Raw genomic sequence first — 16,130 nt, 5'->3', positions numbered from 1 at the left:
TCTTCACACACATTTTCAAAAGGTCAAATCTTGAGCTAGAAACTGTTATTAGCACCATCAGTGAATACCATCTCAGTGGAATAAACCCAAGTCAGGGAGGGCTGTTGCATAACCGTACTTTTCTCAGTAATGTCTTAAAGGCTGAACACTGCAGACAGGTGGTAAACCCACATAGGTGACTCAAATTATTTTGACTGATTAGAGCTCCTTTCAGGACCGGGTGGGTGTGTGTGTAGTCTGATCTTAAGTGGCATTCCTAGAACTTATTCTTAGGTAGATCATTTCACACAGGCCACAGGAAGAGAGCTTTAAATGATCGGAGCCATTGTTAATGATGTTAGTAACACCTGTGCTTTTTTTGCTATGACGAGTCAAAATTATCTGCAGTAAATATTGAAAACAATATATGACATAGTGTGCACATTGTGGAGTAAAATTGTAGTCAATGATCTGTACGAAATATTTGTTTTACTGTAATGTTCACATTATATCGATTGGGCCACTGGAGTCAATGGTTCTATTCATGACTCCATACTAAAAATGCTCTTTTAGTTTTTAAAGATTTATATTTTTTTATTCTTTTTAATATGAATAATCTTTCTCTGTGTTTGATTTTTTTTTGTCTCCTCAAACATTGCTCAAAAATCCAAGTGTTTCAAAGATTTTTAAATTACAGGAAAGCCTTCCTTGCCTTGCTTTCAATGTTGCTTTTTACACAAACGCCTGGGAATTTCTTCAAATTTGGCACCAACGTCCACTTGGACTGAAGGATGAAGTGATCATATGTCGGAGGTCAAAGGTCAGGAAATAAGGATGTGATGACTTCTTGGACAGACGTGGATGTAAACTGCAACTTTACTGGTTGGCGAAGGCATACAGCTGCGGTTACTCTTGATAATGTTCACCACAGTTCTGCGATGGGCTCTCGTTATTTTCATTACATTCCTTTGATTTGACTGTTTTTCCCCCGCTCTTCGTTCTGTCTTCCTTCTTTCTGTCTTTCTTTCTCTTTCTCTTTCTCTCTCTCTCTCATAATCATCATCATAGCATGTACTCCTGTCTCCCAAGGCACCTGACAGCCCGAGCCCCATGGGCTTTTTTTTTTTCTTCCAACCATGTCAGAAACATCTGAAGATCTTATCTTTTTGATCTTGCAAGTGCTCCTCTTCCCTTGTTTATTTCCTTTTTTTCAGCACCCATCGTTCCTCCCTCTCCTCATTTTTTCCTCTGCATGGTCAGTTTACTTACGGCGCTGGAAGCCCTACAGAGGTGGTTTTGTCTCTTGTGGAAGGCAACGCTTTCATCCTCTGCCCTCAAAAGAAACACTTGACTTCTTTTTTATCCATAGATCTGCATCCTGTCAGGGTTTTTTTTTTGCATTCTGAACACGCTATGGCTGATGCCTAGCATAGCCCCTGGCTTACATGTGGCCAGGACCTCAAAAACAGCAGTGGCCTTTTCATAACCATGTTCATAGCTATGGAGAAAAGAAGAAGAAAAATCTATCATAAAATCAATTTTAAAAATCAATCTGACAAGGGGGAAATCACGTTAGATGCAGATGGGATGATATAAGTTCTGAATGTATTTACAGTGCTGTCATCACGTTACTTCAGCCCTCTTGTTTTGTCACAGTAATGCTCTCAGATGTAACAACCTTTGTAGAAACGAGTGCTGTGGAACAAAAGAGAGCGAGAGAGAGATCCAGAGACAAGAGGAGAATAGAAAAGAGTAGAGGTAATAGCCTGAATATTTTGGTACTATATGAGAAATAGTGAGGGAGATACACAGATCACATACAATCTGGCTCTTTTAATGCTTTAATGTCTTTTTGGAATTCAATGGTGGCTTTTATCATGGCATAGCATGACTATCCCAAACACCAAAACATAGGTGACTGTACTATCTAACTAATTGCAGCTATGAATTTGTGTGTTGAAAGCAGATACTAATGTTTATGGATTTAAGCTACTAGAAAATCTGTAGTTCCAATATACAATATCTGTATATTTTAGCTTCTAGACGCCAAAAATTATGAGACGTGCTGAAAGGCTGTGTTTCAACCTTTTCAAATAAATCCAGAGAATAAAGTTCCAGGTTTGACGATTCACCCTCACTTCTGAGCTAAATCAACAGGTCCGCATGGCATCTGCAGGTGCTTTCGAGGTCCCACTAGTGCTTCGTCACTGTTGGCTCAGCATCTTTTTAATGAAGCAGGACAGCGCTCTCCTGCTCACTCCACAGTGAGCTATATCACAGAGTACTTTACACACATATGCATAAATAGAGATAATGTATAGAAACACAGGGCATACTGTACAGTATATGCACTCACGTTGGATAGCCATCACAGTCCCTTGACTAAAAAGAGGTAATTAATGTAATGTTTTAAAAAGTGTTTGAAATCTGTTGATGTTATCGGATGGGAGTATTTTGTGGGAGGAACTAGGTCTTCGTTCACTTTTTCCATGAGGGCAGTTATTGTGTGAATGCTCAATTCACTGAATAGAAATCTTGAGCCCTACACCGACTCCTGACATTTTTTAGGAGAGTCATCCTCACAAAAAATGCATCTTTTATAGACCACAGCAAATGAACAGCTGCTCTCTAGAGGATAAGATGAAAAAGTATTTACATTTTGGACAGACATGGATGTAAACTGTGTCTTGAACAGTATGGAGGCGTACAACCACGAGGCTGTAATTCTAGTTATTGTATGTAATGTGCGTGTAACATTTTTTTCTGGTTGTAATGCTTTGTATCTCGCTTTTATTTCAATATAATGCACATTTTACAATAAAGTGTGTTTTGCTGATATTGCTCATTGATATTTGTTATGTGTACAGCCCTTTGAAACATGCTTTGTGATACTTGGCTTGGTAAAGACCTTACGAGCAGACACAAACACACAGACAAACAGTTTTGTTGAATGATGTTCACTACAACATGTACTTAATGATGTAATTCATTTTTGTGTGTCTAATGAGCAGCAAAGGAGCGCATGGTGTGTGACCCGCTGTGTTCGGACACCGGGTGTTGGGGTCCTGGCCCAGACCAGTGCCTCTCCTGCAGATACTTCAGCCGTGGACGGACCTGTGTGGATACCTGCAATCTTTATGAAGGGTGAGTTACGCTTCATTCATGCATACAGATGACTCCTGACTGGTAGATTACATAATGTGTTCGTCCTCTAACTGTCGTCAGGTACCGATTGCGTTTTAGGTTCGCCCACATTGTAAAAAACGTGTACGTCTCTTCAACTAACCACTACATCAATGCATGTTCTCATCTCTCTCTGCGTGATGCAACAAAAAAAAGAAAGTTAACCACTAAATCACATCACAAAGTCTGGTTTATTTCAGATCAGTCTTAATACTTCGAGCAAACTGTGTACGTCATCTCACCCAGCATACCAATACTGAATGTATAGCACTGTATCAATGCCAAGAAAACAAATCTAGTAGACTCTAGCTACACACACTCTTTTGCTAGGAAACTCATTGCCAGTCGAGAGAACGTCTAGTTTAAGTTGCTTCTGATATTGAGCACACAAAGGCAGGTGGACCTGTGGATGAACTTTTCCTAGTTCATTTTCTTATCATTTTTAATTTAGCTAAAAGAACATCAATTTTACATATACTTTCCCCCTTTTCTTTTATAGAAGAGATTCCTGTTAAATGCTGATCACTTGCTTATGAATATAAATACAGTAACTACATCATAAAGTGGCTTTTTCCACCCAAATGAAGTCCTTTACAATGGATATCTTAAATGTAAGTTGTAAATTGCATTTCAGAATTTTAAATTCACTTTTCATAGAAAGTAAGTTTAGGGCAATTGATTGTAAAAGCTGAAGTCAATTGCAGATTTCCACTGGAAATTTGCTTACTGAAAATAGTACAGCCAATTACTTAAGTTACCAACATTTTTAATGTACCAATGTATCAGTACAGTTTATGTTTCCTCCTATACTATGTACAGTTGGCATCAAACAGGATCCTCTAGTGGTGACGACAGCTTAGAATACACAGTACTTACTTACTAACCGAAAGTGAACAATAGAAGAATCTTCTGCTAGTGTGCTGTCAAACACCTGGTTTTCTAATATTATTTTTTAAAGCAAATGTTCATCCAATTATCTCTGATGAAAATAGAAGTTTTACAAAACAATATAAAAACTTGTCGGGAAACATCGTTATTAGTATATTCACTAATATAACTGTGCTTTTCAAGTAATCAAGTACGTGACAGAACTCCTTCCGGAGTGAAGCAGCAGTAAAATGTGTTCCACTGATCAAATCAAGGACAAATATAGAAACATCCATCAACTCATCCTTTTCAGCTATGAACATAAATGCTGACATTTTCAAATAATCCTCAATTGTTGGAAGACGTGCTGAAAAATCAGCTAATAAAAACTTAAATTCCAGCTCGAAAACACCCCAAGGCTCTTTGTTACAGCTTTCAAGTTCAGCAGTAATTTTTTTCTGTTTACTATGGATAATATTTAAGAGCCGCAGGGTAAATAGAAAAATTAAAGACGCGGTGGTTACTCTCTGTTTAAAAGGAGCCCGTGCAGAGTGACAAAACAATGGGGGGGGGCCTCTACTTAAAAAGGAAGTATAGCTTAATGCCATCTTATTCTCACACAAGACGGTGACAAGATTAAACCCACGAGGGGTTTTATTAATAACAATTTAGATTTATTTTTTGCAGAAGTGGTGGAAAGACGCTTTTGAGTTCAGAGCCCATATATGATCAAAAAAATCTTTGGTGGCCACATTGGAGAGGAATGAGGAGGACCAGAGGGTGCTGTTCGGGCAGGGGGGCTAGGCGTGTCACTGCGTGTCACAGTCACTGCTTGCGCACGGGGCCACGCCCTGCCTACCTGTCCATCTGCGCGTCAGCACCACCCACACCGTCAGCGTTACCAGCACATCGTCTGCCAAATATAGAGCCTCACTGAATGCAAACCCAACCCTTCCCTCTGAGCATTGCCACATCGCGTGTCTCACGAGTCATACTTGAAATGTTTCATATTTCGTCATTATTTGATGCCTTTATTTGGTATCTGCTCAGCGTTGACCCATCTAATCAAATTTCCAAGTTAAACTGTTTTTGTTACAGCGCCTTTATTCCTCTGTGGAGGCACAGCAAGTCTACAATAACAAGGATAGCATGACACTTTGCAGAATTTACTTCATATCAAGTGTGAATGACAAAAACTCGGGACTTTGTTTAATACACACTTCTTGCTTAACCACAAGGAAGCCCTTTTTTAGCCTCAGTAGCTCATTTACACATTGCGGTCAGACAGCAGAAAAATGACAAGGAGCTTGATTCGCCTTACACCTCAAATTAATTGTTCTTTGACGTGATTGTTCTAAATGCCTGAATTGCATTTAGTTGTCTGTGTGAACATACAGGTCCAGCAGTACGGAAAAAAAAAAAAGCCATTTGAAATGAATGTTTTTGAATCAAATTTATATAAAGGTTTATTATTCACAGCAAATGTGTTGCTGTATATTTGTATTTGTCCCTTAACAGACAGAAAAAGCAGAACATTAAGCCATATAAGTTTTAAGCGTCAGTGATATCTTCCAGCTACACTGCAGCCTTTATTATTTCAACCAGCACACACCCAGACAAAGGCTTACCTCCCCTGACTCTTGGAAGGTTTTATGAAGGCCAGATGAAGCATAATTAATACTAATTTGATTTAGATCCCACTGGGCCGACGACATTTTTTCTTTCTATTGCTGGAACATTCTGTTTTCCTTCACTGACCAAAAGAGAAGTACCCAAAAGTCATTCTCCTTGTCCTGTAGCGACAAAGGTAAAGTGCTAACTCAGCCGTACTGTGGTCAAATTTAATGACTTTTCGAGGCCACTCTGGTGTACTATTATAAGGGGATTTCAGAAATTGAATAACAAGGCACTTAATTTAATAGATTTTTGAAAGCATTGCACCCCTCACAGGTGCTGCACCTTTTCAACTGCGTCGACCCCCTGCGTGATGGTATTAGTATTACAGTTAGCTAATTAGCTACAATGCTTGTAGGTGTAACAATAATGTGTGTGTGTGTGTGTGTGTGTGTGTGTGTGTGTGTGTGTGTGTGTGTACATGTGTGTTTGAGACTGTAAATTGATGTTATGACTACATAATGACCTTTTTTTTCGAAAGTAACTAATGTAATAAATGACCCTCATACTAGCAGATGAAAACTGAAGTATTAGTAGTGGAAAACATGTGTCTATGACTTTCAGTCCCTCCCTCTCGCTCCATTGTTCTGGAAATGACATCCTGAACCAAATAGTATAGATAGAAAAGGATAACTTCCAAACTTGTGTTCAGCAACAAGAAAGCTCTTAATGACAACATTCTGGAAAGTAAAATGCAATATTGACTTCGAGATTCATATTTAGCGGGAATTCAACGGATCGCTGCTTTTGGATTGTTTTCTCTCTTTTGCACAATTTGCCCATGAGGCAATTTCACTGAATTAGCTGATTTATACATAATGGAAATGTACTAAATTAAGTGTTTTATATGTGAGTGCTCCATCACACTTATATCTGTATTAATCATATGACACATTTACTTTGTATATTCTACTATATGTATTATCCATAATGGCTGAGGACACATAGCCATGTTATTTCTCTATTTCACAAATAATGTTTTGCTTTCCCTCTTGTCTCTCACCCCTGTATCACTCTCTTTTCCACACCCATCTTGATCCCTTCCCTCCTTGTCTCTCAGGGATATTCGAGAGTATGCCAATGGGTCAGTGTGTGTGGACTGTGATGCCCAGTGTGAGCGAGCTGACGATGACTCTTTGACCTGCAACGGTCCGGTAAGCTTGCTTCTACACAACAATAGTGAGGCAGACATTGAAGCACTCATGTATGTGTGTCATCTTAATGTAGACAGAGAACAGGGCTGTTGTTACAGCAGTTTGTTTGTGTTATGATCCTTTATCTATTCATTGAAGAGGAATGGTAGACTTATTCCATCATTGAAAGAAGAACTGCAGCCTCATTTGTCTTAAAACTAAAAGCCATGGAGCCAAGTCTCATCTTAGTCATAATGTGACAGTGAAAATATTTTTTAATTAAGGTGGCTGATGACATTCTGTATTTTTCCTATTGTCAACAAATCCCATGAAAAGACTAAGACCAACAATGAATCGAACCAGCTAAAAGCAGAATTGGCTTAAAGGGTTCAATTGTTGTTATCAGTGTTGAGCGCCCCCAAAGAGGAGTGTTCAAGGCCACAGCGTTACTTCACTCACCACAAACCAAATGACTTGGAGCTGCAGACATTCCCTGTGGTCATCATAGACTATGATTAATTATTGTATTAGCAGTCAAAGTGTGCCTTTCAGCTGCACTATTGATTATGTCTCAAAGTTCTGAGTCAAAGGTAAAACTGATGGTTTAAGCTAAGATCAGCATTATATTGCATGCCAGTTCACATTGGGTTTTTATTCAGCGCATGTACGTTTGTGACTGTATATTCATCTGTTTTTATTTTGAATTAACCATCAAACATGTATTGAGGGACAGATATATATATATTTTTTTAATTAAAAGTAATTGATAGTCGTTTTTTTTTTATCCAAAAGCCTTTTGTACTGAACAAGCTCTTAGAGAAGCATGGAAGCTCTTTGAAAGATTGTTTTGGTCGCAGCTGTACATTAGAAAAATGCCAGAGTGGAAAGAAAATCCCTGACCTTCATTTCTGTTTGCCTCTCCTGCACACTACACCCACAGCCACATGAGGCCCCTGACCCTGCGCTTTCTCTTAAAATCGCATCTCGCTGTTTGATAGAGAGGGATGATTTGCGACAGATGCAAGCCAGAGGGGCCATGTGCTGTCTTTTGTGTCGCATCGCACTCTGTCAGATAGTTTGCCCAATACAGTTTAGAAGTAGTCGTTTCCAGAACTTCTGCAGTGTTTTTGTGGAAGTATGCAAACGTGGGAAGCAAAGGCCAAGTTTGGTTGTTGGCTTGAGTTGTTGTTGCGTTGTTGTTGTTGTTGGATGATATTAGTTGGTTTGATTATCTTGGCTGTCAGTTTGATACCCCACAACCCTGCACTTGACATCTTAGACAAGTGATAGGGAGATGAGTGCTGTAAAGAGAATAAAATGAGTAGGGTTACAACTAGTTAGTTAGAACTAATGCAAAATAAATAGAGGCTATGTTAACATTTTTGGAGCACTTAGACAATTTGTTTAATACTTGAAAAGGTTAGATTCTTAAAATGTACTTTATACATGACTTTCAACAAATGTTTATGTGTTTCAGCTGGCGAGTGTGTGTGCATGTGTGTGTGTGTGTGTGTGTGTGTGTGTGTGTGTGTGTCTTGTCAAGCTGTGTATAATGGAAATGTCCCAGAGTAACCTGTTGCACCACAAATGGATTACAGCAATCATGTTATGGCCACAGAGCCCATAGCAATTACATTATGGCTTACACAGAGTTATTTGATAGGCCTAATTCCCTTTGCGGAGAGAGATTGGAGATATGACTATAGCTATGAATAAAGGCTATGCAAAGGACAAAATAAGTGATAATGGTAGATCTACAGTAGCTTAGGTTGCTAACATATTGCAACAGACACAGAAGACTTAAGCTTAACTCAACCATCATTTTAGGCAAAAAACAAGAATTGCAATGCTTCACTGCAAAAAATGTAAGTTGCAATTATGACAGATTGTTACGTTAGTCATTCTAACAGGCAACATGTGTTAACCAGTGATTCTAGTGTCTTTAATCATCTGTAAAATTCCCACTACAAAATAAAACGCACTCCTTTTAGCTACCGTGTTTACTATTATGCTTTTATTTATTGCATTTGTATTGCTGGCCATCCTCAAATTATTAAAAGAATCCCATCTGTTGAATTTTTGTGTCAGTTTTCAGATGTTTCTGTTTCCTTATCCTTTATTTACACGCTTTGCTTTACACACTTTGTCTTGTATATTAACCTTACAGCATTTTGTTATTGATCATGTGTGTTTGAGAAAGATAACTCAGACTAAAATATTTTTTTGATAAAAAAAAAAGCTGACTGTTGAAGAAAGGGGAATATTCTCTCCTATCTTCCCACTTTTTACATCTATTCTTTGATCCCCTTTTCTCTCTTATCTCAAATATGTTTCTTTTATCTTTGAAAAAAGTTGCAAAGCTTTTCCATTATGTATCGTCTAAAAAAAAAAAAACTACTTTCATATATGATATTCACAGTTCTTTCTATGAGCTCCTCCTACGTTTTGAAAATGTTGCAACACTTTGATAGTGAAACAAACTAAATATCCAAATATGATACATTTGAATCTGCCGGCGTGGATATATGCGCTGTATATGACCACTAAATTTAATTGCCCACTGTCATATTTATAGGTGCTAAAACATCCATTTCTTTCCTATGTTGTACCATTGTTGCTTTTCTACCTCCTCTCGCCTCTACGCTTATTAAATCACCACCTCATCATTAATGCTTAAAAGATTTTGTGGTGTAGTGTGGGAGTATATTTACAGACTACAGCAGATATACAGCAGAGCATGATGACTTAGTCTGTGCATTATATCACAGTAAAATGTCTTGTAAATCCTTCCTGAGGCACCTGATCATGCCTTGAAAAGCATTTTATATAGCTGCCCACCTTGACTATAAACTCTGACACCATAAAGATTAATTGTCAGTCTGCCTGAGATGCTGGTGTTTGTGCAAAAAAAAAAAAGGGAAGATATAGAAATATTCATTTTCACACACAACAGCGCACACAAAACTTCGGTGTTAAGCGCACAGGCAGACCAATTTAAATTTACAGCAGGGTACTTTGGTCGCGACGCTGTGCATCCCTGTCACTTTTTGGATGCCCTGATACCCTGCTGGACCAAACACTGTTTGTTTGCTCTGTCACATAATTTAGCTTGCTGATGTGATTGGACTAATGGATACGCACACACACATACGTACACACCAATAGCCACGGGTGGGAAGATACTCACAAAAGCGAAGTGCCAGGCTCATTGCTAAAGCCAGTGGGAGCAGCAAGACTTTCAATTTGCATAATTATACCGGGGTGGATGCATGTTCATATACACACACACACACACACACACACACACACACACACACACACACACACACACACACACACACACACACACACATACATGCAGGCCTACAAGCTCTTGCACTGACACTACTTCTGGTTATGTATGAAAAAGCACTCATACACACTCCTTCACTTGCAAAAGGATCATTATCTTCCTTCGCTACCATCTTTTTACCTTAGTTGCCCTTGTTGCCCCTTGTTTTCAACGAACTTTTATGATTCTGTCCTACCTGTCACATATACAGTACTGTACTGTATGTGCAAATACATGTGTCAATTATTGTGTGGACATCCATGTAAGTGTATGTTACTGAAATGCATGGTTGTTGATCAGATTTCCACTCACTTTGTTTATGTATGCGTGTTTAATTAGGTACTTTTAGGCAATTAAGTACTTTTACTCAAGTACTTTACTTGAGTATAATTGTACTTATTATATTATATGGAGTATTTCCATGTTGTGCTATGTGTGCTACTATACTTCTACTCCACTACTCCACTACATTTATCTGACAGATATAGTTTAGTTACTTTTCAGATGAAGATTTTTTTACCATAAAAAGCGTAAACCTTGTGTTCTGACATCTTACACAAAATCGGTCGGGCCCCATGTCACATTGCAGATGTCTGAGTTGTTAACAGTTCCACTTGAAAAATTCTGACACCCTTTTGATTCATCTTGTGACCCTTGAAAAGGATGATATCCCAAATTTGGAAACTGGATACTACATCAGAAGTTACAACCTAATAATGGTGAATATAACTACAGAGGTGCACAGTGCAGAGAGTGTATGTCTGCAATGACCAATGCTGCAATGTTTGAATTAATACAAATTGACCCCATCTATCAGTTTTTTTTTTACTCTCACATATCACACATCTGATTGACACTCATTTTAATCTATGCAGCTGTCTGCACTGGCTCTGTGCAGCTTAACGTTAGTAAAATATTGTTCCTCCAGATTCTATGAGTGTAAGGACAGAGCTGTCACTGAGGCAGTTGTTGATCCCTTGTGGCCCCTTCCCGCAAGTTAAGAGTGAGTAGTCAGCAGTCAATGAAGGTATTTAACAGTCAATAAAATATGTTTTTCAATTCATCACCACAACCCTGAGAGGTCCTTGAGCATACAGTCATAAATGAGCAGCTTAAATACGAGGCTGATGGGTCCAGAAGTATGCGAAATGAGCTGTGGACAGATTTGACTTCTGATACTTTTGATTTAAATACATTTTGCCACGAATACTTACTCTCTGTGTTTTTACACAACTACAATTTTGAATGCAGGACATTCTTGTAAATGGATTATTTTTAAATTTGTATACTGGTTCTTTTACTTAATTAAAGGATCTTTATACTTCTTCCACCACTGGTTTGTGTGTGTGTGTGTGTGTGTGTGTGTGTGTGTGTGTGTGTGTGTGTGTGTGTGTGTGTGTGTGTGAGGTGTTTGTCAATGAGATGTTCTTTGGGCCTTTTGATACGAGGCGTGTGTGGGAGAGCTCTTTGCCTCTCTGCCTCTCCTCCCCTACCTCCTTCCTCGCTTATATTAGCTCCATAAATCCTGTTCTAGGCGGATTGTTATGGTCATTGTGTGTGCTGTGAGCGATGGTTATTATCTGCCTGCTCCGCTCACACTGCTTTATGCGTCTCGTCTGCTCCCTCCCTCCCATCCCTACTTTCTCTCTCTCTTATTCACATTATATCTTGCTCGCTCTTACTGCCTCTCTTCCCTTCGCTGTTTTATTCTGCTTCCAAGTCCGCTCTCTCTTTACCTCACTTTCCCTAATCCTCTATAGTACTTTTCACCTTCTGTCTTTTGCTCCCTGTTATCTCTCTTTCGTTCACAAGCGTTCACTGCTACAAAAGCACAACAATTTAATCTATAAAGCTGCTAAGAAACCTGCACTTGGCAAGTTATTGATGTAGAAATATACCCATCAATCAGTCTACATTACACTCTGAGGCTACAGCAGATATTTCATCCCCTAAATTTGTGACACCGCAGATTTGTCCTTTATGTCAGGCTTCATGATGTCAAGTATAGTTAAAGTATATAGTCTCTACATACATTTGATATCACATCTTTACAGTAAAAACTGTCAACATCTGCGAGAGACAGCTGTCCAGAGACCACTGGACTCACTGGTGTCCAGGAAGATTAGCAGCCGCTAAGGCGTCAGCTAATGGGGATCCAGTTAATAAACTAATAGTGATAACCAAAACTTTTGCAAAAAGACCTCTTTTCTGTCTCTAAACTCATCAATCATGAACAACTCTGTAGGAAGAAAGAAGAGTTATCGTGTCACTAACTGCAAATCTATAGCAAAAAACATTTGGCTTTCCTTCAATTCAAATCTGCCTTTATTATTATTAGCGCTGGAATGCAGTGTTCAAACTCTGCACTGTAAAGCAGGCTTAGCTAGAAATGACTCATGCTACAAATCATAATTATGATAATAATAACAATAAAATAATTATAGCTGTCAGTTAAATGCGCTGCTAAATGGCAACATAGAACCTCGCCGATGGTTATGAATACACATGTACATTTTATTAACTATGTTTTCAAAATGAAAAAAGCAATGCATTTTTTATTTCATTTTCCATAGGGCCCAGAGCGATGTGTGAAATGTGTCCATTTCAAGGATGGTCCTAATTGTGTTGAAAAGTGTCCCGATGGCCTGCAAGGTGCCAACAGCTTCATCTTCAAGTATGCAGAAGCCAACAACGAATGCCATCCCTGCCATGCCAACTGCACCCAGGGGTAAGGACAGTCAGGACAAGGACTGGTCAGAGGTGTGGGGTTCAATGGTCGTAACTCTAGCAATACATTTCTGCCTTTTCTTCATAAATTAGAAGTCGGATCCTTCGATCTAAAAGATGAATGCAACCAACCAGTAATCATTTATCTAGATAAAACCAAATACATTGGTCACAGTAATGATGATGATCATTGTAACACCGCCGTTACTGAGTGTGTGTATGTGCTATCAGCACTAGCATAAGATAAAATATAGCAATTATATCCTCACTTTGTAAAAAATTTACTTGGTTGTCATAAAAGTGAATACAGGAAAACTATCCTTAAACCTTTCTCCTGACTGATACTCCTGGCCCAAACCTTAAGGGCCTGGTTGCTCCAGCAACATTTCAGGCAAAAATCAATGGCATAGCCTAAATTAATGGTGAGGTGAAATAAATCTGCCAGGAATCTTCTCATAAGTATTTAACTCTGGTTGATTTTGGCACAAATATTTACACCACTGAGCAATTGCAAACCGTCTCAACAATGCTGACGTGAAGAGAAGAGCTCGAGAGTCCAAAATGTATAAAGCACAGTATTAGTTTTATTGCACATTACAACCCTGCTCTGTTGGAGTCTAAGCTGGTGAATAAACTGTGTTAATGTATTGCACTTACTCGGTTGGCTATTGCGTAGCACTACCATGTAACTGGTCAGCGCGTCAGCCACAGTAGCACACCAACTAGCCCTGCAAGTACTAATTACATCACCAAGCTTCCAGCAATGCGTGTTTCACAAGGACAAATTAATTTTCCTGTGCCACCTTTCTGGAGTGACAGGGTACAGACTATGTTTTATCATTGTCTTCAATCTAAGACCATTTACATAGTGGTTTATTAGTGCATAATCAGAAATACTCCCTTTCATTTTCCACGTCCTGCAAACATAAAATTATGATCCAACAACTTGAAAGATAAGAGAGATTAATAAAGAGGCAAAGCAGAAAATGAGAGAGAAGAGGCAAAGAATGGAAGTTAGAGGAGTCAGTGAAGTACCATCGCTCACTAGCCACTATGTAAGCCAGCTCAATGTAATTTTCAACAAGGATTGGTAAGATTGTATTGAACTCCACAGGGAGTTTATGTCACTTCCTTGTGTGTTATTTCTACTCTCCTGAGTGACAGCCTCCAGCTTGCTCGAGCATAGCAATGTAGTCGTAAATGGAAAACACCGGGCTGACACTTTGTCACAGGTATAGCTTCATAAGCAGATCCACCTCTCCAAAAAAACAAGCTGGGTGTAGGGAGAGAGACAGACAAAGAGGGAAAGAGACAGACACAGGGATGAAACCAATATCCCGTACTTCTAAATATTCAAAGGAGCCTCCGAATGTTGGCGCTAGTATTAAGACTGTCAGACACCACAGTACACATGGGAAATTTGAAATACCAAGACAGCAGGACTGGTGAAATTTCCAGCAGACATCTTTGCTTTCTATCTGTAGACAATGTAGCTTTGTAATCTTTCACCCATGTGGACACACTGAAACTGAACCTTGAGGATAAACCTCCTCAAGGTGTATGCTGGTATATAACACCAGCATACACACACACACACACACACACACACACACACATTGTATGTTTTGACTGACAGCAATAAAGGCTGTAGTGGACAGATAAAACAAACCAATAGATCATGGCTTAAGGTAGCTTATAGAGTCAGGAATATGACCAGCACACCAATGTCCATACTTGAATGAAGTTACTTTGACAATACATGGACGGATACAAAGGATTCACTGTAGAGCAAATGCCTTTACTCAAAGCATCTCACAGTAACATGAGTGCTATACGCTTTTGACAGGTTCCCTTCTGTTTGCCTGTCCCTGTGAGTTACTGTACAGTCAACTATTGAGCCTTTACCACAGGAAAACATCCAGCCCCCACCAAATAAATAAAAACACATCCTGTGCATCCCTACTGATGGAAAAAGAATACTTGTAGGGAATACATCCCAAACCATGTTTAACTATGAACTTCAAACTGGATTATTTATTGTATATCTTTTAGTTTCGTTCTCTAAAATGTGCAATTTAACAGATTTCCCAGTACATAATGAATAATACAAATGTGAATCTTATTATAGATTATTATATCGCTGATGTGTGAATGTTGCCAAAGTAGTGAGCTGTAATGCAGTAGGCCTGCATAAAAAAACAACTGAATTTAAGTCAACATGTGTGACCTTTCTCGCTAAAGTCCATACGCCCCATGACATGGGTTAGATTATCAAGCAAGCAAAACAGAAAAAGGCCGCTGAGGGCAAATATTCCAAGCCAAAATGTAATAAACTGAAACGGGTTCAGTTTTTTTTTTTTTCATTAACCATTACTTATTGCTTTGCTCAACTCCCTGTCTCATCATTCTCAGATATGACAAACAATGAATGTTGTTTGTCTAACTTTTTGCTTGTCCTGTGTTTGTTTACTTAGGTGCATTGGACCAAGACTGCAAGACTGTATTGGCTGGATGGACAGGTACAACATTATTTTCCGTGTATTCCCTTTCTTACGAAAACACACCTACACTGTAGCGCACACCATGTACACACAGTCACACGCACACCCAAAAGAATATCAGTAAGCAACGTCTCTGATTAATGGCTAGCTCTAAGGTCCAAAATCCCTGAGTGTCCTTAATGCCTCTCTGTGCGTGCATGCTTGTGTGTGTGTGTGTGTGTGTGTGTGTGTGTGTGCGCACAAGCAATTTGCCTGGTTCTTGATAAATTGATAGTGCTTTAGCTTTTGTTCTGAGGCTACTGGGAGGGTGAGGGAACAAATGCAGTTTACAGCAAATGGATTCAAGATTTCATAAGAGAAACAGTTTGGCATCAAGTGGCTCTGAGAATTGTTGGGTGGTGTTTGGAAAGGAAAAAACAAGGCTTATAGGCAGGGTGAGCAGCCAACACATAAGAACGTACTGATGGGTTTGGAGATCTGCAGCACAACACTGCCAAAATATCTAAACCGTGCAGCAGGCTAGGACAGGATGCTTCAGAATGACAAATCCGTACAGTTAGATACATAGACAGACACAACGGATAGCCATTAAATCTGATCAATATTCAGTCATGAACCTTTTACTGAGACCAATAGATGCATAAGGAGATACCTATCATTTCAGAGAAAACATTCACGTCTTTTAGAGATCTGCTAAAAATCAAACATTCTCCTTCTGAAATAGTCTTTGGGACA

At 39.0% G+C, this 16,130-nt stretch overlaps 1 protein-coding gene across 1 annotated transcript in view; it reads left to right on the top strand.

Annotated features, from left to right (window-relative positions):
- Positions 1 to 16,130, top strand: part of LOC137889938 (receptor tyrosine-protein kinase erbB-4-like) — a 286,634-nt gene that overhangs the window by 208,835 nt on the left and 61,669 nt on the right. The window contains exons 11-15 of the mRNA XM_068733985.1: positions 1,194 to 1,291; positions 2,991 to 3,123; positions 6,764 to 6,857; positions 12,741 to 12,895; positions 15,369 to 15,413. Of these exons, the coding sequence (XP_068590086.1) occupies positions 1,194 to 1,291; positions 2,991 to 3,123; positions 6,764 to 6,857; positions 12,741 to 12,895; positions 15,369 to 15,413 (525 nt within the window). The remainder of the gene's footprint in view (positions 1 to 1,193; positions 1,292 to 2,990; positions 3,124 to 6,763; positions 6,858 to 12,740; positions 12,896 to 15,368; positions 15,414 to 16,130) is intronic.

Source organism: Cebidichthys violaceus, unplaced genomic scaffold (genome assembly GCF_023349555.1).
Source record: "Cebidichthys violaceus isolate CVI_PGR_0920_01 unplaced genomic scaffold, fCebVio1.0.p SCAF_11, whole genome shotgun sequence".
Classification (NCBI taxonomy): Eukaryota; Metazoa; Chordata; class Actinopteri; order Perciformes; family Stichaeidae; genus Cebidichthys; species Cebidichthys violaceus.
This window is presented reverse-complemented; position numbering and strand designations above follow the sequence as displayed.